The sequence below is a fragment of the Protopterus annectens genome, chromosome 5.part0 (genome assembly GCF_019279795.1).
Source record: "Protopterus annectens isolate FY-2018-M chromosome 5.part0, PAN1.0, whole genome shotgun sequence".
NCBI lineage: Eukaryota > Metazoa > Chordata > Ceratodontiformes > Protopteridae > Protopterus > Protopterus annectens.
The window spans coordinates 349,075,698-349,101,437 of record NC_056735.1 but is presented as its reverse complement, the minus strand read 5'-3'; the positions used below and the strand labels follow the sequence as shown (position 1 = coordinate 349,101,437).

General features: G+C 45.0%; 1 protein-coding gene across 2 annotated transcripts in view; it reads left to right on the top strand.

Annotated features, from left to right (window-relative positions):
* Positions 1-25,740, top strand: part of BCOR (BCL6 corepressor) — a 588,412-nt gene that overhangs the window by 459,455 nt on the left and 103,217 nt on the right. For both annotated transcript variants that reach the window (XM_044072315.1, XM_044072314.1), the window contains exon 13: positions 8,856-8,997. In XM_044072315.1, coding sequence (XP_043928250.1) covers positions 8,856-8,997 — 142 coding nt within the window. The remainder of the gene's footprint in view (positions 1-8,855; positions 8,998-25,740) is intronic.

The following is a 25,740-nucleotide window of genomic DNA, read 5'->3' as shown; positions in this document are numbered from 1 at the left end:
CCAGTGTGGCTCTTAATCAGTCCATTCATTTGCCAACCTTCTTTCCCAATCCACAGAACAAAGGGGAACGGATTCTGCATTCCACGGATGTGCACAGACAACTTAGATTCTACTTGGACAGGCCTAAATCTCGAAGAAAATCTGAACAATTGCTGGTAGCATTTGCTGCAGGGGCAGGGGGGAAGGCTATTTCAAAACAAACCATTTCTGAATGGATAAGCCATTGCATTCATTTCTGCTATAAGCACCATGGAAAACCTATTCCCCAGGGGATCAGATCTCACTCCACCAGGGCTGCATTTACTTCTGCAGCCTTTCTCAGAGGTGTCCCTACCAGGGATATTCTAGAAGCTGCTACCTGGAGTTCTGTACATACTTTCACTAAGCATTATCATTTACCAATTTTCTCTAAATCCAGAGCTGGCTTTGCCACTGCTGTCTTGCAGGGCCTTATAGCTGGCCCTAATGCTGTATAAGCTCCTCCTCCCAACCATAGCTTTGGGAATCTACCCAAATGTAATGACTGCAACACTGAAACACGAAGTACATAGTACAGTTGTGTACACTTACCATAAATATAGATGTTCAAGTGTATTCTCTGTTGCAGTCATTGTTACCCTCCCTCCAGCCCCCTACTTTTCTCTGGCTATACCTCTACCTTCTTTTACTATGCTTAAAAGCCTTTTTGGTGTATTTGCTTTTGGTTGGAGGTATATTTTTGTGTTTTTAATTTTATTTGTTTCCCATTAGGGGGGCACCTGACATCTGAGGCAAGAAAAACTGATGCAGTGGCGTCAGATGCATGTTTTATACCCCTGACTACCTGACGTCATGGAAGAAGGGATAGCAACCAATGCAGGACCCAAGACTTTGTTAATCAGGCCAACTGAGGGCAACCTGCCAGCAGATTACCCAAATGTAATGACTGCAACAGTGAATACACTCGAACATCTACATTTATGGTAAGTGTACACAACTGTACTTTCTATGGTGCTCAGGAATATCCTTCCTTAGGGCCATCCAGGACTCTTGTAGCTGGGGACTCGGTCCTATCAGTAATGAATGAGTAAAGATTTACATCATATAAAGAAGTTAGGTCTTACCATAACGTTCCATCTGTGTTGTAGATCTTTATTCATTCATTACTTCCTGCCCTCCTTCCCCCTGCCTGGACTCCTGGTGGACTTTAGGAACTACTGGTTATGGTATTTGCTCAGACTGAGCCTCCTACTGTCTCTCTTACCATCTCTATAATATAGGGATGGGAAAACTCAAGCTGACGAGACTATGAGAGGGGTATTATGGATATGTCTTAGCTTTTTGGCTGGCACGAGCTTGAAAACGGCCATGTCTGTTCCGAGGACGGAACCAAAGTCCTGTCAGTAATGAATGAATAAAGATCTACAACACAGATGGAACATTATGGTAAGGCATAACATTTTGCTGCACTTCCAAGTATAGCTTATTATGAGAAACACTTAGTTACACTAGCAGATTATTATTTATGCAGGCTGTATACATTCACTGGGTAACCTTAACTGACAAATTAGATTTGAAGGCTGATTAGAGTGTAACATTTCCATGTGTAATGTACAGTGCCAGTCTGATGCAGCTAACTAAAGCATTTATGCCAGTGGGAAAACCAGACCATGTGGGTGGTTGTTTAAGACTTTGTCACCTTTACTTGACAAACGTAGGTGCCACTGAAGATCTGTGAGCTGCTGCTGTCACAGTTGATGAGTGGGTCATGCAGGAATGTAAAGTGGTGTCACTAGTCAGTAATGTTGTAGAAAACCAAACCTTGTCAATTTGTATGACTTTCCACAAGAACAAAGATGTCCTGTGCACCATTGTTAAGTATACTTGTCCCTGATGTAGATGTTCTTCGTGTTTCACTGTTTCAGTCATCACACTTGGGTTATCCTGCCAGAGGTAGCCCTCAGTCGGCCTGAATAGCAGAGGTTTAGTATTTCTGTGTCGGTTGCTGTCGCTTCAGGACTGACGTCAGGTCGTCAGTGGAATAAAAACAGGCAGCTGACTCCATTACATCAGTCTTTCTTGCCGAGGATCCCGAAGCAGAAGCAGTTCGCACGAGTGTCGGTCGGCCATTACCTGAGTTTTCGTTTCCAAAATTGAAGTTGAAGTCTTCTAAAGCTAAGTACCCCATTGGGGATCCTTTTTTCTTGCTCTAACTGATGTCAGAAAAAGTTAACAATTGTCTCGCCTGTGGAAAGCAAATACCACACCGAGATTACCATTCTTACTGCGTCACCTGTTTATGCCCAGACCACGGCGTCCCTCGCTGCCGGTTTTATGATTTGTTCAACGCCTGAACTGTTCATCGTCGGGCCCTTATTGTAGCTAAATACTTTCGCTGTCAATCTCCTTATTCCGAAATGGCTTCAGTAAGCCATCCGACTACTAATCTTCTGAAAAAAAAATGTAAGGATAAAGACAGAGACAGACCGCACAGGTCCAAAACTGCCGACGATGCTTCTGTTAAGCTAGTCGCCAGTTCGCTGGTACTCAGTGATGCCCACTTCGATGGATTCGCAGGCCGCTACCGAGAACCGTTTGGAGTCCAGTATGCAGCGAGACTCTTCTTTGACTACGGAATCTGCGGATGTCTCTACCTTGGGTGGGTCCGGAGCCGCTGTGCAGGCATCGGCTTTTGAGGAAGTTCTTTGCACTACCGATATACGACACAAACCGATTACTTCTTTTGCGTCTTCAGTTCTTTCTAAAACTACTGAGTTTCTAAGGCCCAGAGTATGAGCTACGCCTAAAAAAAACGATGACCCAAACTCAAGTACCTGCTTCCTTGCCATAATCAAAGATGCTTAAAATGGCGGAAGACCTTATTTTGCTGATTAGGGGAAGCCAGCCTTCCCCTGCTAAAAGGAAAAGAGGCTTGTCCCCAGCAGCTTTATCTGACTAAGAGTCCGACCACTGTGAGGTTTCTGATTATGAAGACATGCCCTTATCTGCTTATCAGGATTCAGATGCAGAGGAATCCATTCCTGCTGCCTCTCCTCCACAGGATTTTTCTTTTGGTGAAACCCTACATACTTTGAAAGCGTTTCCATTGAGAATGCCAGGATTATCCTCAGTCCAAAAAGAGACTAAGGGAATTTTTAGATTTACCACAGCACAGACCCTTAGCTATCCCTCGTGTTCTGGATGTTGTGGATGATGTCTTTATGGAGTCCAGCCTAACTCCTGATACTTTACCTCCTGCTCCCAGGAATCCTGATAGGTACTACGGAGTCCCTGACTCACACAAATTTCTTTTCAAGAATCCTACTGCTGACCCAGAGGTCATCTCCCAAGGGCCTAAAGTAATAAAAGCAACTACAGCTAAGAATCCCACCCCCTCGGACAGGGATTCCCGAGTGTTAAGACAGATGGGGTAAAAAAATTATACACCTCTGCAACTCTTGCCATTAGAGCATTAAATTGTCAGTTCCACATGCTGAAATACCAGCAACATACTATGGAACTTATTAAGCAAAAATTATCTACCTTCCCTGACTGTGCAGAAAATAAAGAATTACAGGAGCTTATGCATTCTGCAAGCCAAGTCAGCAAGCATACCCTACAATGTGGGTTTGATGCCCTAGAAGTATCTTGCAGGGCAGCAGTCACAGGTTCTGTACTTAGAAGGCATGCCTGGCTTAATGAACAGACCTTGCCAGACCATGTCAAATCAAAATTATTGGACGCATCTCTGAACAAAGACAATCTGTTTGGCACCAAAGCAGAAGAGGTTTTAAAAAAGATGGAAGATAAAGCTAAGTCTATACAGACAGTCAAAGATTTTTTTTGCAAGTACAGCCTCCAAGATTCAGTAGGCATTGCCCCTTAAAACATTGGTTCTTTCCAGCCCCCTCAAGGCCACCTCAGACTAGACCTTGGGAAAGCAGACCCCCCCCCCCCCCAGACAACAGTCTCAGGGTATGCAGAGATCTAAGCAATGGAGCACCTCCACTTCTAAAACAGGGAGTGCTAAGCCACCCCCTTATGGAAAGAATTCACAATGAATTCTCAACTCCCCCCCCCTCACCTCTGTCCAATTGCTTGTGCCCGTATGAGGAAAGGTTGCCTACCACGCAAAAAACTGGCCTCCATCACCAACGATCGATGGGTCCTCAACATAGTATCCCAGGGGTACAAATTTTATTTTCACGCACTGCCAACCCCAAAAGGGTTCCCAGATCTTCCTCCAAACCAATGGGCAGAGGCACAAAACCAAGTTCAGTCCCTGCTCTCCATAAGGGCAATTCAGCCTGCTTCTGCAGAACAGATTGGCCAAAGTTTGTATTTCAGACTTTTCCTGGAACCCAGAAAAAGAGGGCACCTGGCGCCCAATCTTAGATCTATCCATTCTAAACACCTTCCTGGTTGTACCAAAATTCAAAATGCTCACCCTACAGTAGCTTCTCCCTATGCTGTCCAAGATGCCTGGTTAGCCACCCTAGACCTAAAGGAGGCCTATCTGCATATCCCAGTCAGGGACTCCCGCAGGAAATATCTACGTTTCAGGGCAGGATCTATGCATTATCTGTTCTGTGCACTTCCCTTTGGCTTATCCACTGCTCCCAGAGTTTTCACAAAATTCCCGGCTCCAGCCATTGCCTTTTGCAGACAAAGAAATGTTCAAATTTACCCCTACTTGGACGACTGCCTGATTCAAGCAGACAGTCAGGAAAAGCTGTTGCAGCACCTGACATTTGTAAAGGACCTTCTAACCTCACTGGGGTACACTGTCAACAAAAATAATCCCAAAGTAGTCTCCAGTCAAATAATTGTATTCCTGGGAGCAAGCTTGAACACAGCATCCCAGATGGCATTCCTTACTCCAGAAAAACAAGCCTATCTGACAGGCTACTTCTCTCAAATGTCCACTAGAACCCAGTTATCCACAAGGAAAATCCTGCAAGCTCTAGGATTCATGGCCTCCTTGCATTCTACTAATTCCATATGCCAGACTGCATATGAGGAAGGTTCAGTGGTATTTAAAAAGTCTTTGGTGCCAACATTCTCAGGACCTGTAAACTATCATACCTATGATACCTTGTCTAAGGAAAGAGTTCCTTTGGTGGGCAGCAGCATGCAACCACAACAAGGGACTTCCCTTTACACAACTCACGCTGCCCAGACCCTAACCACAGATGCATCGGGCCACTGGAGCCCAAATCAAATTCATCTGCACATCAACCAGAAAGAGATGCTAGCTGTTCAGCATGCTCTAACAGCTTTCAGATCCCTACTCTCTCCGGGGCCTCTTCTAATCAAAACCGATCAACAAGCAGGGGCGAGCCCACTCTTACCCACTCTGCAGGCTAGCCGTGACCCTTTGGAACACAGCCTCAGCCATGCATATTCACCTGCAAGCCCAATTCCTGCCAAGCAACCAAAACTCTCTGGCAGGCAACGTAAGCAGAAATCACCTTCAGCCTTGTGACCCAAAAATGGGGTACCCCAAATGTGGACCTATTTACCTCCCCCTACAACCACCAGCTCAGCAAATTCTGCACCAGGGAACCTCACAGCAAACCTGGAAAGTGGATGCCCTGTCCTTCCACTGGGAAAACCTCTCAAACTACACATTTCCCCCCTTCCTTGTCTTACCAGAGTACTACTCAAAATAAGGGAGGAGAGACCAAGGCCACGCCAGCACTGGTACCCACTACTGCGCAGTCTTGTCTCAGTTGCCTTCATGACACCTCCCAACTCTCCTGACTCAGCAGGAGGGAGAGTTCTTTCATCCACAATTGCACACCCTGAACCTGGCAGCCTGGCTTATTCCTTGACTTCTCCTCCAGTGGCCAGCCTAAGCAAGCAGGTCCTGGATGTTATATGTGAAGCCAGACAACCCAGTACTAGAAAATCCTATTCTGACAGTGGAAAAGGTATTGTTCCTGGATCCATACTAAAGGAACTGAACCAGCACAGCCATCCTTACCTCTCATCCTGGATTACCTAGCAGATCTACTCCACAGGGGCCTTTCATTCTCTTCCATTAAAATCCATGCCTCTGCCATCTCTGCATATTGCAGCACCGAGCAGTTCCTGAGAGGGGCTAACAACTTAAGGCCACCAAGAAGAGCCCCTACCCCTGCTTGGGACCTTAACTTTGTGTTGGAAAAGCTCACGCTCCCCCCTTTGAGTCTACAGCTTCAGTAGTGCTAAAATTCTTCTCTTGGAAAACAGCCTTGCTTTTGGCCATCACTTCAGCTAGAAGAGTGTCTGAGCTACAAGCACTTATGGCTGTGGAACCCTTCATCATTTTCCATGCTGACAGGGTCTCCCTCAGGACTAACCCAACTTTCATGCATAAAGTGGTGTCCAGTGTGGCTCTCGACCAATCTGTTCATTTGTCCACCTTTTTCCCTAAACCTCAAAATAAGGAGGAAAGGATCCTGCACTGTTTAGATGTGCACAGACAGCTCAGATTCTACCTGGATAGGACTAAGCCCTTCAGGAAATCTGACTAGTTACTGGTCAGCTTTGCACCAGGGGCAGAGGGCAAGGCCATATCAAAACAATCAGTATCCAAATGGATAGCACAGTGTATCCATTTATGTTACAAACACCATGGAAAACCACCCCCACAGGGGGGGTCATAACACATTTCACTAGGGCAATTTCAACCTCTACAGCCTTTTTCAGAGGAGTCCCTATCGGGGATATTCTGGAAGCTGCAACATGGAGTTCTGTTCATACCTTCACGAAGCATTACCAACTTGCCTATCTTTTCCAAATCCAGGTCGGGCTTTGCAACCGCTGTCCTGCAGGGCATACTAGCCAGCCCCAACTCTTCTAGACTGTCTGCACCCATTCTTCAGCTTTGGGAATCAACCCAAGTGTGATGACTGCAGCAGTGAAACATGAAGAACATAGTACAGTTGTGTACACTTACCATAAATGTAGATGTTTGAGTGTATTCACTGTTGCAGTCCTGGTTTCCCACCCTCCAGCCCCCTTGTCTCTCTCTCTCTCTCTCTTCCTCACTCCTTACAGGGCTATTGATATTTACTTTTTACTGGTGGTGTTATTCCACCATAACTTAGCTCCCTATTTGGGAGCTCCTGGCATTTGGGTCAAGAAAAACTGATGTAATGGCATCGGCTGCCTTTTTTTTTATACCACTGACGACCTGATGTCAGTCCTCAAGCAACCAACGTAGAAATACTAAGCCTCTGGTATTCGGGTCGACTGAGGGCTACCCCTGGCAGGGTAACCCAAGTGTGATGACTGCAACAGTGAATACACTCGAACATCTACATTTATGGTAAGTGTGCACAACTGTACTTTTCATAGGTTCATAGGTAGGTATTAGGCTATCTGCCCATAAGCATTTATAAGCCTAGCCGAAATGTGTTCGCTTTTGCCACCCCCTTAGATTAGTTCCCTGATGCTCCCAACAGTTAAGCACCGATTCACTAGAGGTTTTCAGGAGAACATTAAAACACTTTACACATATGTGTACACAGAACTGAGCTGCTGTATGGTAAACATCATGCTGAAGTTTATTGCATATCGTTTCAGCAGTATAATTGGCATCTATAAGTACTTGCCTTGCAGTAATCTGTGCTGCATGTGATCTGGTGGATTTTATCTTTACAGTTAAGGACCAGTTCTTTCCATGTAGCCCTGTTTACATTGGTGCTACAGGTATATGTTGGTATCTGATAATGAAGTCCATCTGTCATAATTGTCAAAAGTGAGACCCCGGTTGTCTGTATATTCCAGGTTACTAGCTTCTCCCCGCTATTCCAGATGTTGCTCCCTAATGCCCAACTCCCATTTTTTCACAATTTTGAAAATTTGTAAGTGGGGAGAAGACAGTTTCAGGCTGCTTTTTTCTGGGGTTTTTTGGCACTTGAGAATTGAATATGGCAGTTTATTGCCTTTGTCACGTTTACAGTAAAGTTTTTTTTTTTTTTTTGTTTTTTTGTTTTTTGTATCTTAGTATTATTCTAGAGGGGTTATTTCCCTTTTTGTCGATTTGTTTCCTCTTGTCTTGGGCTCTTTTCTCCCCGGAATGGTCATCAACCATAACTTTAAAGTGCGTCTCTGATAGCAAAGTCCTGTCTGACCACAGGTGCACCTGTCTTTGTATTTAAAATGGCCCTATAATAATGCACTTGTTTCTCCATTTGTTTAAGATTTATTGATGCAACTGTGATACTTCGCAGGAAGGGTCTTATAGCCTTACTTAATAAGTTTGGCTTTTTCAGTGTTGGGAGATTTCTGTCCAATTTCTTTGCTGATTTTCTGCTACGTTTGTGTCTTGTTCTGGCCATTTGCCTAAGGACTGAAAAGTTTACAGAATTAAGTAAATTTCCATATACATGCATAAAACAGCATCTGTGTTAACTGATCATTTCACATGTACACCACTGATTGGAATTTCCATGGCAAAATCCATTTCTGAGTCTACTTCAGAGTACACTTTGGAATTCAGTGAGGCTGTGATTATTGATAAATTAATCTTATGATAGATGTTATGCTGAGAGGCAGTTGTAGTGATTGCAGAAGAGTATGGGCACCCTGCTTAATAATGGAGGTGAGCTGATGTCTTGTAGCTAAGCAAAGATGACAGTTAACTGGTCTGGGGGCTTTAAGGCAGAAGTGGCAAAGTACAGGGCTGATCATTCAGTCCTTTCCAGTTTACCATTTTCTGGGAAATGCTAAGGATTTGTCTTAATATTTAAGACTTAGACCATGAATAATAAATTTAATTTTGTGTTTAGCCATATTAATAAGATGTTGCAACGAAGTGGTGTTTCTCAGCTTTTCATTCATACACGCATGTGAACATGTTATAATTAATGAAACTTCCTTTTTAGAACCTGATGAGGAAACTGGGTTCGATCCTTTGGCAAATCCTCCAGACTCCAGTGATAATGAAGCTGATGATGTGCTTGAATTTGAATTTTCAGACAGTCCTCATTTACCTTGTTACAGTGTTCAAGTGTCTGTGTCTCAAGGGTAAGTAATTTTAATAGAAACTATGAGGACAAAAGATGCGTGTCCTTTAAGAACAGTGCAGCATATTTAAATGACAACTATTCATTGTTTTATTATATATTTTTTTTTAATACCACTTTCCCCTCTGTCATACCAGTTGCTTTTTGTTATCGGCTGTTAAATTTACTATTAGTTGATCCACAGAGAATGGTTATTCTTTCATTGTAATCACGGGCAGTCTAAACATGGAAGGCTGAAAAGCCAGGCATCGTGCTGTGTTTGCTAAATTTTTGAATGGAATTTACTTGCTTGGTGTTGATCTGTTTGAGTGTAGTGACAGTTGGAACTCAGATATTTTTGTAGCTGAAGTACTGTGTATTTAACTGCTTTCAAACAAGTGCATTTAGTCTTGCTTAACTTGTTCTTAACAGTGTTTGTAAACAAGTGTGAAGATAATCCTGCAGGCAGCACTGTTGTCTTCTATATTCAAAACTTGGATGGGTCCTCAGAGAAGAATGGAAAGACTGTTAAGTGGTTGTATTCCCTAACTGTCTCCTAACTAGACAGATTTGTCCCTTTTGTCACAGGCTTAGAGAGAGCAGATCTGTTTGCTCAGTTCAACTAGTTAGCTGTTTCACGTGATGGCTTTCAGGATTGTTTGGAAATATGTTGCAAAGGTTCCTCCTTTACCAATTCATATTGGAACATTTTTCCAGCATTTACTGAGATTTGGGGCTTGCATCCTACACAAGCACTTCTTGCATCTGTTCTATTTCTTAAATAACTTTTGCCCCTCTGGAGGGCAACAGTTAATTTATCTGTCTTGCAGCCAAGCTAGGTTTCTAGCAATTTATACTGCATTATAGCCGTACACCAGTTCTCAAGTTTCCACAGTGTGAGTCAGAAACATTTGCCACTGGAAAATGTTCTCTTTGCCTCCGTATGCTGACTATCTTCATTCAGGAGCCTAATGTGCAGGAGAAGAACCAACACTTTGTATTCTGTAAGACAACATTTTGTCTGGCCTTGTACCTAATGGGGCTTTGAAGTAGAAATGTACCTCACAGGATGTGCAGTAGCAAGTCCAGCTTAAACCCCACCCACCATCCAACAATCGGTGAAAGTAAAATTAATACTGATGGTGGCATGGATATTCATTGTCTATTTGTAGTTTGCCCTTTTTCTCAAGGTAGTACAATCTCGGAGTTGGTATATTTAATTAGCGGAGGGGTGTGGGGGGTGCAGGGGGGCTTGCCTTGCAAAAACAAAGGGAAAATAAATACTTGCAGTCTTTCTATACAACAACACGCCTGTTTCACCTGTCACTGAGGCTACGCCCACTTTTGCACAGACCGCCCTGCAAGGTACTTTTCTAATATATTGCCCCTTGTGGGACAGACTCCAGTCCCAGGGATGCCCCATTTAACAAGGCAAAAGATTTATTCTGCACAGCCACCTCCTGGAGGAGCCATGTACCTCATGTGCAGCATCCCTGACCAAGAGGAAGCAAGAGCCCTAACAGGATTGGTCATATGACTTAGATGTCAAAGAGGAGGAGAACTTGGCCTGTTTCAGGGCAGTTATACTGTCTTCTGTGACACAAATGAGTAAGAATCTGTCTGATCTGATTCTGCCCATGCAGATGTCTCCTTTGGAGAGACCCTCATCTTAATGTGAGAACATTTTAATTGGGGAGGGCAGGAGGTTGTGAAATTTTCAGATTGCCACAGAGCATACATTCAACTGCTGGAAATTGGGTAAGCCAACAGCAATTCCTTCAGTATTTCAAGCTTTCAGCGTTAGCTTTGAGAATAACTTCCTGGATGCTGGGTATTCTGACTCTGACTGTAGGGAAGCAAGCAGGTTTACAGGGTTAATTAAAAATCTCTGTAAAAAAACAAGATGCAGACCTGCAGTGATTTCTCATGATTCTCCCTGTGGTCCAAGCTGGCTGTAGCCAGTAGTACACATTATTAATTGCCAGACCCTTATATTCCAGTGCATACATCTGTAGACAAATGGGGGATGTCCAGGTTAATAGCCAAAAGCAAAGATTACATAGATTGTTTGACTACTGCCAGAGTCTGTAAACAGACAGCTAAATGCTGAATTTTATACAGTTTAGTAAGTGGGGAGGGTCCCATAGATTTCCCAGAAAGTGCTGAAAACATGCCGTTTGATGTAACCCTGGAATGAAAATTCTGTAGCAGAAGTTATGGTATAGTACATAGTTGATTACAGCAATGTACAAAATGTGCCTTTTTTGTATTTCACCAACATAAGTAGCATGGTAGCAGCATGAAACATCAGATTAGATATGTTTTTGTATGTGTGAACGAAAGTTGCACAAGGTCTATGAGTTTGTGATTCAGGGAATTAAAATATGCAGATCTGGCTGTAGAAGTACTTATGGCAGTTTGCATATGTTTTAGTAATGGTTCTAATTGTGTTATGGAGTGTGGTTCAGTATACATGGTAAAGCAGTCCATCATGAATGTAGAATTAACAGGTATTGGCAAAAGTAGACACATACTACTTTGGTGTAGTGTTGTGCAAAGTACGATATTTTGTAATAGTTACATTAATAGTTCACTGGCAGAAGGAAAGTAATACAAGTGTCAAACTGCTTGGCACAGGTGAAGGTTTGTGAAAGAAGTCTGCACAGCATATGTGACTTTGGGTCAAAGAAAAAGGAAGATACTGGCATTTTTTTATGTAGCACTAGATATTCTTTGTATTAATAGTCACTGTTGCAGTAGTGGTAACACTTGGGATATCCCTGTCTGAACTGGTCAGACACCCTCCCACCTGGACACTGACACACCTGTGGTATAAGAGGGATACCCACGTTGCCGTACGTGACAAGACTTGTGTAAGTTTCTAAAGGGTCATCAGTTCATCTATTTGGCTTTGCTTCTAGAGTACAGGTAAGTGTCTCTATTGGGGGAATCTTATCAGAATGCCTGGGTTGTTTAAAAGCTAGGTTGACTACAGATGTCAGAATGTAAATTCATTAATTGTATTATATGTTGGAAGCTGATACCTTATAAGTCAATGTGTGTTTTGCTTGTGAATGGATCTCTTCCTATCCACGGTATGTTAGTCTTCTAGTTGACCTATCAGGTGGAGAGCCATATCTTTCCAAAACTGCTTGAACCAGCAAAGGCTGCATACCCTGCCTAAGACAGCAATGGCTTCGGACAATTTTTCACTGATGCCCTTAAGAGAAGAAATCCCAGTAGGCTGACAACATACATTTGGAGTCAGAAAGCCACTTCAGACTCTGTATTTTCTGTCTGTTGAGGTACTTTTGCAGCTCCAGACCCTGACATCTTCTTAGACTGAGTCCTGTTGGTGATGCTTATCAGGAAGCTGTCAGACAATAGTATGATCATGTGTCACTTTTGCAGTCATCACCTGTGGGTTATCTCTGCTGTGGTAGCCCTCGGCCGGCCCGAATACTAGAGTCAGTGTTTTTCTGCGTCTGCTGCTATCACCTCCTGACTGATGTCAGGTAGTCAGTGCTATAAAGGAAGGCAGCCGATGCCATTACATCAGTATTTCTTGCCGTGGAGCCCGTAGCAGAAGCAGTTCGCAAGTGTGCGGGTCAGTCGCTACCAGAGTTTGAATTACAGCTGAAAACATCTAAAGCGAAGTACCTCGTTTGGGATCCTTTTTTCTTGCACTAACTGATGTCCGAAAAAGTTAACAGTTGTATCGCCTCTGGAAAGCAAATCCCACACTGAGACTTCCATTCATACTGCATCACTTGTATAATAAAAAATCGAACAGACCACAGCTGAGGAGTATGTAGTTGAAACCAACGTTGTTTAATACACAAAGTAAGCACTTTCACGATCTGTTAATGACAGCTTCTTCAGACTTATACATTCAAACAGAATAATCATAGCATTTAAATAGTATATCATCAAGTCAACAATTAAAGTAAATTGATCAGGTCTATTAATTAAATCAATTGAGTACTTAAAAGCGCAGTAAACTGATTGTCAGAACATTTAAATACTAAAAATTATAAAACAGCAAAAGTTATAAAAAACAACTAAGCATGCTATCAATATATATCTTTCAAAAAGGTTAGTGTTTAAGTGGTTTGGCTTTAAGAAAGTGCTTAAGTGACACTGCACCATTAATCCCTGGTAGTTTATCTGCCTGCAGCAGCAAAATCAATTTTTGTTATGCTGCTTCCGTCTTGTTCTTAAAGTCATCACCTGTCATGTTTTGTTCTATGATTTCTAGCACTAAAAAGTTAAAAACATGTTGAGAGCCTTCAGCTTGAATATGTCTTGCCAAGGCACTAGTTTCTTTAGCATTATTTATATTTCTTAAATGCTCTAGAATGCGCTCTTTGAAGCTTCTGTTGGTTTTACCAACATAAAATACATAGCATAATTTGCAGAAGCGAAGATACACTAAATGTTGTGTTTTACAATCAGCATAGAAGTCAATATCTATAACAAACTTCTGACTTAGATGTATAAATGTAGTGTTAGAATAAATAAACTTACATGCCATGCGGTTTCTGCAGGGAAATGTTCCTGTTCTTTGAGACAGCATATTATTATTTCTACTAGCCAATGGTTTGTAGCATAGTTGTCTTTTTAAGGATTTTTTTTTATTTTTAAAAGAAAAACATGGTCTCTTATCTATAACACCATCCAGTTCTTCCATAGAATTTAAAATATTCCATTTCCTCTCGAATGTTTGACAAAACGTCTTAATATCACTGGAATAAGAAATTGGAAACTTGACTTTTTGTATCTATTTTCATTTTATGTGGTATGTGTCATTCATACTCTCTGAGAAAAACGGTTTACTTCTGTGACTACGTCCTTCATACATATCAGTAATACTTGCATCTGTATCCCACTACATTTTGTATCTATAAATTCATCCTTTAAGATGGAAACTGCATCATCCAGCCCATCTTCCATATTATGCAGTCTCCTCCTTCTCATAAATTGTCCTTTGACTACATTCCTGTTCACATGTTTGGGATGCATACTAGTTTTATGTAAGATGCTGTTTTTTCGACTAGGTTTCCTATATAGGCTGGTAATTAATTGTGTACATGTATAATACAGGTCTGAGTCAGTGGCCTCATCGCGGTCCACCCGTTCCTTGTCTGATATGGATCTGGATAAAATGATGAGGTGTTTAATCCATACACAGCTCCATATGGGGGTCTTGCCAGCCCCCCCCCCCCCCCCCCAGGAAGGGGAAGCTCGATTCACTTTTTCCAACCTATATCTCCTTCTCCTATCCGACCTTCAGGTTTGGAGTACTCAGATCCGAGGTTGGCTTTGGTCAGGGGGTTGGCACCGACGGTACCTGCTTCCTCGACGCTGACAGCTGCCTGCAGCATTTTGGATCCGACCAGCTCGGATCTGAGCCGCTCTCAGAGCCGGAGCTTGGGTGTCGGATCCAAGGGAGTGGAACCTTTTTCATCGGCTCTGACTATGTCAGGCCAGGCTCTCTCCCTCGGAGCTCCATCCACCTCGGGCCTGGCTCCGATTCTCTTGTCGGACCCAGGGAGACTGGCCTCCTTATTGGTTTCTCAGGAGGTTCGTTCTCCTTCGGAGTTCGACATGGTAGAAAGGGTTCTCTCCGCCGGATCAAGACCCCTAACCACCCCCCTCGGACTCCTCCCAGACCCCCTCGGCTCTGTCTACGCTCCCCATCGTTTTACCAGAGGGACAGCCCATGCTCGAAGAGCCCCACACAGTTCCCTCTGAGGAACAAGTGGCTTGAGAGCTCCCCCTGGAGAGCCCCACCGGGGAGATACCTCGCAAGCATGTGTGCAAGAGCAGGCATTTGGACTCCCCCGAGTCCCTCACCGAGGACACGGGCTTAGATGATGAAGAGCGTTCCCCTAGGTCACCTCTCAAGGATGTCTCCTTTGGAGACATACTGAGATCTGCACCAATGCGGAGGTTGGTCTGCCCCCATACCTTCTTCTGATGAGTCTGTGTTCCTGGAGGCTTTTGGCACGGGCCCATCTACTTCCTACGTGTCCCCTCCCGTGGATCCTTTGGTGGATCTAGTCACCTCGCGGGCATGGAAGGAACCGGACACCATGGAACCTATCCCACAAAGACCTGACAAGATCCTATGCCCCTCCATAGGCCAGCTTGGAATAAGGGCTCCCCCATAGATGCCATGGTGGTAGCAGCAGCCACTAAGAAGGAACTTGCTCAGGAGAGTTCCTCGGTCTACCCTCCTGACCAAGAGTTGATGATGATGGACCGCCTAGGTAAGCAGGTGTACGCTTCAGCTACCTTTTCGATTAGGGTGCTGAACTACTTGGCCCATGTCACTAGACTCCAACGTGACCTGGTAAAGGAGCTGGAAGAGTCTCCCCCCAAGTCCATGTCACAGGAGGACAAGGCTTCGTTCTCCACGAGGATGGCCACTTTAAAAGCAGTATCTAACACGTCCATGCGACTTCTCTCACATGCTACGGAAGGAGCGGCTAGGGCGGCTGGGTCCGGCGTGTCCATGAGGCGCAACGCCTGGCTCAGGTTATGTCAAATTTTCCGAACCCTTCAAGGCGTCTTTTGCCAATGCCCCTTATGACGGCTCTACACTCTTTGGTAAGACCGTCAAGGAGACATTAGGCCAGAGTGAGAAGGACGGGAAGACACGGTCTGCCTTCGGGATCTGCTTCTCTAACCGTCAAAGGTCCTTTTCCCAGAACCAGAGAGGGCAAAAGAAGATGTGGTTCCGGAAGTCACACTATTCCCGGGACACTCAGGGCCCCCCAGAGGCAGAGGGGAACAGAATGGATGCCGGCCGAGAGGCAAAGGGGTCCGAGGAACTTTGGGTCTCGAGAACCTTTCTTGGACAGACCTGGGCAGCAACCCTGAGGGGGTTGCCTGACTGCTCTACTCTGGAGGCAGTTGGGGGATGATTGTTCTTGCACCTAGCGGCATGGGACTCCATAACAATGGACCGCTGGGTGCTTCAAATCATATCCAGAGGTTACTCTATCCCCTTCGTGGGATCCCCCCAAATCTCCCAAACACCTCCCTGATGTACCACCCACGCAAAGGGAGGCAGCAGCACAGGAAATTTCCAAGCTGCAAGGAAAATGAGCCATCGAAATCGTCCCCCCAGATCAGTTCAGATCTGGCTTCTACTCCAGGTTCTTTTTGGTGCCAAAGAAAACAGGGGACTTAAGGCCCACTCTGGGCCTCTCTACCCTGAACCTGTCTTTTGCCAAAGAGAAGTTCGGATAGTCACATTACAGTCCCATCATGCCAACTGGATGTGCTCGTTAGACCTCCAGGATACTTACTATCACATAAAAATGCACAGAAGCTCCAGGAGCTTCCTCCGCTTCTGACTAGGAGTCGATCATTACCAATTTCGGGCCCTACCCTTTGGTCTCACCACAGCCCCCAGGATGTTTACCAAAGTGATGGCAGTGGTAACGGCTCACCTGTAGCTTCAGGGGATTCAGGTCTATCTGTACCTGGACGATTGGCTCCTCACTGCTCCCACCAGCTCCCACCAAGCGTCTACTCTCCCAAACCAGGCATTATTTCCTGACTTTTGCCCTGCATTTGGGGATCACAATCAATGCATCCAAATCTCTCCTAGAATCCTGTACAGGTGATGGACTATATTGGTGCCAGGATAGTTGCTCTTCAGTGCAAAATATTCCTGACCTTGGAAAGAGTTCAAAACCTGAAAATGCATGATGTTCATCATGTTAACCTGCTGCAGTCATCACACTTGGGTTATCCCGTCATCAGGCGGTCCCGCAGTCGGCCGGAATTCCAAAGTCTTGGTCCGGCGTCGGTTGCTGTCGCCTCTTCCCTGACGTCAGTGCACCAGGGGTATATATAATGCAACCGGCGCCATTTTCTTCAGTCTTTCTTGCCGCATGGTGCCCGAAGCAGAAGCAGTTCGCAAGTGCCGGTCGGCCGACTCCTGAGATTTTCGAATTCAAATTTCAGACCGAAGTCTTCTATAAAGCTAAGTACCCCATTGGGGAAACTTTTCTTGCCTCAGACCGATGTCAGAAAAAGTTAACAATTGTATTTCTTGTGGGAAGCAAATACCTCATAAGGATTTTCATTCTTATTGCATACCTTGCCTAGGCCCAGACCACGACGTCACTTCTTGTCGGTTTTGTGCTAGGTTTAATAAGCGTACTATTAAAAGATGCTTTGATTTCACACGACACTACTTCGGTAGGAAATTTAACTACAACATGCCGTCGGAGCAACCGACTACCGGCGTGCACAAAAAACGCAGGGATAAGGACAGGCAGCCCAGGCCTAAGCCAGATTCCAAAGCCTCGGCTGACCGGTTCTCAGTGAGGCTCCGACGCAGCCCTTGACTACCGCAGATCTGGAACCCGAGACCGCTACGGAAATTTTGACGGAATGTAGCAGGCCGACGCAGCCTTTTACTTCAGGCCCTTCCGACGACTTTGCTTCAAAAGACGTCGGTGCTACAGAAACGCCATCAGTTTCTGAAGGCGTTTTCAGACCGACGAGACTCACCATTAAAACGTTTTCTAAGTCGAAGACTCCTTCTAAAACTAAAAGGACTGCACTGCAGTCTCCTGTTCAAGGCCCTATGCCTAAGAAACAGATGCTCAAAATGGCTAAATATTTGATTTCTTTAATCAGGGGTTCACAGGCCCCTCCTGACAAAAGGCCTAGACAAGAGGAAGATTTTGCTTCCTCTGAGCAAATGTCCATTTCTTCAGACTCCTCTGAGGACCAAGACTATTCCTTTTCTCCTTATGAAGATTCTGATGCTGAGGACTCTATTCCCTCAGCGTCTCCTCCTGAAGACTACTCCTTTGGGGAAACTTTACACACTATGAGGGAACATTTTCACTGGGAAGGTCAGGACTACTCTGATACAAAGAAAAGGCTCAGAGAGTTTCTTTTACTCCCCCAACACAGACCACTTGCCATCCCACCAGTTTTGGACATTGTGGATGATGTCTATTTAGAATCCAGTTTCAACCCAGACTCTCTACCTCCTGCTCCGGCTAAGCCTGACAGATACTACAGAGTGCCTGATTCCCACAAATTTCTTTACAAAAGCCCAGTAGCTGACCCAGAGACTATCTCCCAGGGTCCCAAGGGGCTAAGGCTTCTATGGCTAAAAACCCAGTACCTTCTGAGAGGGATTCCAGAGCACTAGACAGGTGGGGGAAAAAGGTTTACACCTCAGCCACACTAGCTATGAGGGCACTGAATTGTCAATTTCGTATGCTTAAGTATCAGCAATTTCTAATCTCTCAGTTAAAGCAAAGAATAACCACTCTCCCTCAACAATCTGAATTGAAAGAAGTACAGGATCTATTGCACGCCACTGAGCAGGTGGGCAAACATACCTTACAGTGTGGGTTTGATTCTTTGGAGGCCTCCTGCAGAGCAGCTGTCACTGGGTCTGTTATACGTAGGCATGCTTGGTTAAAGGAACAAACTCTGCCTGATCATGTTAAAGCAAAGCTACTAGATGCTCCCTTACAGCAGGATGTTCTTTTTGGAGTTAAAGCAGAAGAAGTTTTAAAGAAAATGGAAGATAAGGCAAAATCTATGCAGACAGTCAAAGATTTCCTACAAGTACAACCCCCTCGCTTCAGCAGAAACTGGCCAACAAAAAATTGGTCCTTTCCAGCCACTGACAGACCGCAGAGGGGTAAATACAGACGCCCAAGGGGCAGAGGACAACCACAAGCCCAGTATAAACCTCGCCAATGGGGCACTACAACACAGAAGGGAGGAGAAAACAGGTCTCAATCCACCAGAAGGCAAACTCAATGACTTGTACCTCATCTGGCCAAGCAATACTCTCTTGGCAGCCCCCTTGGGGGGAAAACTCGCACTTTTTGCAGACAACTGGCGGATAGTCACAAAGGACAAATGGGTCCTAGACATAATATTACAAGGATACAGATTCCACTTTCACACCTTGCCAATGAAAAGAGGAATGCCAAACCTGCCACAAAATCAATGGGCAGAGTCACAAAAGCAAATTACAGCTCTCATGGACATGAGAGCCATTCAGCTGGTACCTACTCGAGAGCAAGGCCAAGGATTTTACTCAAGACTCTTTCTAGTGCCCAGAAAGGAAAATGCTTGGAGACCAATTCTGGACCTTTCAATTCTAAACACTTACTTACAAGTACCCAAATTCAAGATGCTAACACTACAGCAGCTACTTCCCATGTTGGGCAAGGGAGCATGGCTAGTAACGTTGGACCTCAAGGAGGCATACCTGCATGTCCCTAGCAGACAAAGTTGCAGAAGATACCTCCGTTTCATTGCAGGTTCAACCCATTGCCAATTCTCTGCACTGCCCTTTGGCTTATCTACTGCACCCAGAGTTTTCACAAAATGCCTGGCACCAGTAATTGCATACTGCAGACAAAGAGGAATTAAAATATATCCAAACCTGGACGACTGCCTCATCCAAGCAGAAAGCAAAGACATTCTCTTACATCATCTGGCCTTAGTAAAGCATCTACTAAACTGCCTGGGGTACACAGTAAACGAAAAGAAGTCAAAACTAGTACCCTCACAAAAAATGACATTCCTGGGTGCCAGCTTGAATACAATGGCCCAGAAGGCGTATCTTACGCCAGACAAGCAACTACAACTGACTCAATATTTCAAGACAATGGCAACAAAGACCCAATTAACTGCAAGAAAAATTCTGCAGGCTTTGGGCTTCATGGCATCTTGCATACTAATAATACCATTTGCAAAGCTGCATATGAGGAAATTACAGTGGTACCTAAAAAGCGTATGGTCTCAACACAGCCACAGCTTGGACACAATGATATCTCTCATTCCCTGCCTACAACAGGAATTTCTATGATGGTCACAGGCATGTCACCTCAACAAGGGTCAGCCTTTCACCTTGCCCCCAGCCAGGCAGACTATCACAACAGATGCTTCAGACTACGCCTGGGGGGCACACATGGCAGGACAATGCATTCAAGGCCTATGGACTGCATATCAAAGAAATCTGCACATAAATCAAAAAGAGATGCTAGCTGTACAGAAAGCTCTGACAGCCTTCAAGGATCTATTACATCCAGGACAACTTGCAATAAAGACTGACAACACCACAGTAATGTGGTATATAAACAAACAAGGGGGGTACACATTCCTACCCTCTATGCAGACAAGCAATGATCTTATGGAACACAACTTTGGCCTACCAAGTCCAGTTACAAGCTCAATTCCTGCCAGGACAGAAGAACACATTGGCAGACGACCTCAGCAGAAACATCAAAGATCCCCACGAGTGGAAACTAGTTCCACAAATATTTGCAATGATAACTCAAAAATGGGGCCTTCCAAACATAGACCTGTTTGCCAGTCCTCAAAACTACCAACTGACAAAATTTTGTACAAGGACCTTCCACCATCAAGCTTGGAAAGTGGACTCTCTCTCTTTCAGTTGGAAAAACCTGACAGCATATGCCTTCCCTCCATTACCTCTCCTCACAAAGGTTCTTTTGAAGGTCAAAAAGGAGAGACCACGACTGATTCTCATAGCCCCAGACTGGCCACGCCAGCACTGGTACCCGCTATTGAAAAATATGGCCCACAGCCCACCTTGAATATTGCCTCAAATACCCCATTTGCTCACACAACAAAACAAACAGATTCTTCACAGCCAGCTCAAAATTTTAAATCTGGCTGCATGGCAAATCAACTAAACATCCAACCAGCTCCTCTTTCACAAGCAGTTCTGGATGTTATTCTGGAAGCCAGGAGGCCAAGCACCGGGAAGGCTTATTCGGACAAATGGAAAAGGTTTTGTGCCTGGAACCAAGCTAAAGGCCAAGACACAATTCAGCCTCACATGCCTCACATTCTACAGTATTTAGCCGAGATGTTGCACAAAGGACTTTCCTTTTCCTCAATTAAAACCCATGCTTCAGCTATTTCAGCTCACTACAACACGGATCCACCTTTATTTTCACATCCTCTTCTAAGGCAGTTCCTCAGAGGGGCAAAAAACATTAGACCACCCAGGAGAGCTCCTACACCAACATGGGACCTCAACTTTGTTCTGGAAAAACTAACACTACCTCCCTTTGAACCAGCTTTCTCTGCAGATCTTCAGTTCCTATCATGGAAGACTGCCCTCCTAGCAATAACTTCAGCTAGGAGAGTCTCAGAGCTACAGGCACTAATGGCAGTGGAACCTTTCCTCATTTTTCATCAAGACAGAGTTTCTCTATGAACTAATCCTTCCTTTATGCCTAAGGTGGTTTCCAGTGTAGCTTTAAATCATACCATCCACTTACCCACCTTCTTCCCCAATCCACAGAACAAAGTTGAGAGACTCCTGCATTCCTTGGACATTCACGGGCAGCTTCGTTACTACTTGGACAAAACTAAGGCTTTCAGAAAAACTGACCAGATCTTTGTATCCTATGCTACAGCTTCTCAAGGGAAGGCTATATCTAAGCAAACCATTTCCAAATGGATAGGTCATTGCATACGTTTCTGCTATACCCATCATGGGAAACCAGTTCCTGCTACCATTAGATCCCACTCTACCAGGGCAACAGCTACCTCTACAGCCTTTCTCAGGGGGGTTCCAACCAAGGAAATTTTAGAAGCTGCAACTTGGAGTTCAGTACACACCTTTACCAGACACTATCACTTACCTCTTTACTCCAAATCCAGGGCAGGCTTCGCCACTGCAGTTCTGCAGGGCCTTATTGCCTCCACTAACCCTCTATGATACCTCCCCCCTACCTTAGCTTTGGGATTCAACCCAAGTGTGATGACTGCAGCAAGGTAACACGATGAACATAGTACAGTTTGGTACCTACCATAAATGTAGATGTTCGAGTGTTCACCCTGCTGCAGTCCAGGTTACCCTCCCTCCATCCCCTCTGATCTACTGTCAAAATCTCTTCTATGCCTTACTGATATATTTGCTTATAGCTGAAGGGATTTTGTGTTTGTGCAGTGTTCACTCCATTTGGTACTAATTCTGACCACCTTGTTGGGGGCACCTGACATCTGGGGCAAGAAAAACTGAAGAAAATGGCGTCGGTTGCATTATATATACCCCTGGCGCACTGACGTCAGGGAAGAGGCGACAGCAACCGACGCCGGACCAAGACTTTGGAATTCCAGCCGACTGCGGGACCGCCTGACGACAGGATAACCCAAGTGTGTTGACTGCAGCAGGGTGAACACTCGAACATCTACATTTATGGTAGGTACAAAACTGTACTTTTCCCTGATCTACCGTTCTCATCTTCCAACGGCGGAATCGGTGTTGAGGGCCTTAGGCTCGATGACGGCGACCATAACTCTTCTCCCGTATGCTCGGTTACACATGAGAATTCTACAGTGGACTCTACCTGTATAATGGTCCCTCTTGGAACTGCCATTGACATATCCAATTCAACTCAGTCGAGTCTGTCGGTCGTCCCTTATATGGTGGATGAGCTCTCCGGACATTTTGGAGGGACGACCTTTTGTTCCAGGCCCGGACCAAACCACAGTGACCACGGATGCCTCTCAACTCGGGTGGGGGGGGGGGCATTGTTCGGGCAGGACAGTCCAAGGCCTGTGGTCCCCCATAGAGAGCAACTTGCATATAAATGTCCTAGAGATGAGGGCGGTCCTTCTAGCATTGCAGGCCCTGCATGCCTTTTTTCCTCAGGGGACGATTGCTATTCAGTCAGACAAACATGTCAGTGGTTTGGAATATCAGCAAACAGGGAGGGACCAGATCTTACCCCCTTTGTCGCGAGGCCATGAGAGTGTGGGAATGGGTGATCTCCACTGGTCGCTTTCTCATCACAATGCACATTCCAAGACGGTCCAACATCCTAGCGGACAGGCTTTGGACCATTCTGATGCCTTACGAGTGCTCTCTGAATTTGTCGGTAGCGGAACAGATCTTCGGCAAGTGGGGTCAACCTTGCTGCGATCTCTTCGCATCTCCTTCCAATGTGAAGTGCAGCAAGTTTTTCGCACTGAACCCCCTGCAGGGGGAGTCCCCCAGAGATGCTCTAGTTCATGCTTGGTCTTCTGTAAGCTTACTCGCCAGTACCTCTCATTCTGAGGTTTCTACAGAAAGCTCGTCATCTGGGGAGCAAAGTGATAGTCATTGCCCCATTCTGCCTCGCCAGGTATGGTTTCCCTTCCTTTGATCTCACCTTCTGGCTCCGCCTTGGATCCTAGATCCCATTCAGGATTTAATTTCACACCCTTCAGGGGTGCCTCATCCAAATCTGGACAGCCTGAAGCTCACAGCTTGGCTGCTCCAGTTCCCGTGATTGCTAGGACTCCTGGACTATCCTCCTCAGTTAGATCTATTTTGGTGGCTGCTCATAAGTCTTCGACCAGGAAGGTTTATTGCAGCAAGTGGAAACGTTTTTCCTTTTGGGCCTCTCAGAGGAGTTTAGACCCTTTCACGGCTACTATTTCAGCCATTCTTGATTTTCTAGCTGATATTTTTCAACATGGAGCTAGTTCTTCTACTGTCAAAGTTGAGTTGGCTGCTATCTCTCATTTTCATGTGGGTGAGAATTCTGCCTGTTTAGCCTCTTCCAGACAGTGTAAAGCCTTTGTCAAAGGCGCCTTTTTGTTACGCCCCCCCGGTCAGAGATCCTGTTCCCCATGGGACCTTATTATGGTTCTCCAAGCTTTGGTTGCTCCGCCTCTCGAGCCTGCCGCAACTGCAGATCTGAAATTTTTATCTTGGAAAACAGCTTTTCTGGTGGCTATTACCTCTGCAAAAAGGGTTTCAGAATTACAGGCCTTCTCCATCAAAATTCCTTACATGATTTTTTACAAAGATAGGGTTTCCCTTCGAATCAATCAGTCCTTTCTTCCTAAGGTAGCATCCTCAGTCAATATCAATCAGACCATCAATTTGTCTGGGTTTTTTCCTAATTTTGCTAACAAGATGGAATACAAACTCCACATGTTGGATGTTCATAGACAGTTACGATTCTATTTACACAGGACAAAAAATTTCCGTAAATCTGATCAGTTGTTAGGTTTCCCCAAAAAGAGTTTATAGAAGGATACAATCTCCAAGGTCACTGTAGCTAGATGGATTTCCTCATGCATCCTGCAGGTCTATAAGGACAGAGGTATGTCTCCTCCAGGTCAGGTGAAAGCTTATTCCACTAGGTCCATGGTTACGTCTGCAGCATTTAGGTCTAGAATGTCTTTGGATGATATTTGTTCTGCAGCTACTTGGTCCTCATCTCATACATTTATTTCTCATTACAAATTGGATTTGACTTCCAGAAGGAGAGCATCCTTTGGATGTTCTTCGTGTTTCACAGTTGCAGTCATCACATTTGGGTTATCTGTCTGCAGCCGGCCTGAATAGCAGAGTCTTCGGATTTCTGCGTTGGATGCTGTCTCTTCTTCCATGACGTCAGGTCGTCAGTGCTATAAAACATGCAGTCGACGCCATTACATCAGTCTTTCTTGCCATGCGGTGCCTGAAGCAGAAGCAGTTTGCAAGTGCCGGTTGGCCGACTCCTGAAATTTTCCTTTTCGAGTTTCAGACCCGAAGTCTTCAAAAAAGCTAAGTACCCCATTGGGAATCCTTTTTCTTGCTCTAACCGATGTCAGTAAAAGTTAGTAATTGTTTTACCTGTGGAAAACAAATACCTCATAGAGATTTTCATTCTTACTGCATCCCCTGCTTAGGCCCAGACCACGACGTCTCTCGTCTATTTTCTGCCTTATTCAGCGCCCAAACTATTCGTCGCTGGGCTATTTTTGCAGCTAATTACTTTTGTACTAATTCTGTATACTCCGAAATGGCTTTGTCAAGCCATCCGACTACCGATCTTCCGAAAAAAACGTAAGAATAAAGATAGACAGACCGCATAGGTCCAAAACTGCAGACGACGATTCCGTTAAGCTAGTCGCCAGTCCACCAGTACTCAGTGAGGTGATTTCACAGCCCCTGATACCCGCTACTTCTGATTCGCAGGCCTCTACTGGGACCCATTCGGAGTCCGGTATGCCGCGAGATGCTTCTTCGACTATGGAACCTGCAGATGTCTCTACCTTGGATGGGTCCAGAGCCGCTGTGCAGGCACCGGCTTCTGAGGGTGTATTCAGGCCTACAGACATTCATATTAAACTGACGCCATCATTTTCATCCAGGCCTAAAACTCGCACCACGCCTAGAAAACCGACGACCAATCCGCAGGCTTAGGCCCATATGCATAAAAAACAAATGCTTAGAATGGTTGAAGACCTCATTACCTTAAGTAGGGGAAGCCAGCCTTCCCCCACTAAGAGACCTAGAACTGATTTTCTTTCTGATTCTTCTGATCAGGAATCTAATTTTTCTGCTCCTTCTGATTACCAGGATTTGCCCTTATCTACGTATGAGGATTCTGATGCAGAGGATTCCATTCCCTCTTCTTCCCCTCCAGAAGATTTTTCTTTCAGTGAAACCTTTCACACTCTTAGGGAGCATTTCCGTTGGGAAAGGCAGGATTACTCTGACTCCAAAAAGAGACTTAGGGAATTCTTACTCCTTCCTCAACACAGGCCTTTAGCTATCCCTCCTGTTCTGGACATTGTAGATGATGCTTTCTTGGAATTTAGCCTTTCCCCAGACACTTTGCCTCCAGCTCCCAGAAAACCTGACAGGTATTACAGAGTACCTGACTCTCACAAGTTCCTCTTCAAGAATTCTTCTGCGGATCCAGAGACCATTTTCCAAGGACCAAAAGGCATTAAGGTTACTGCT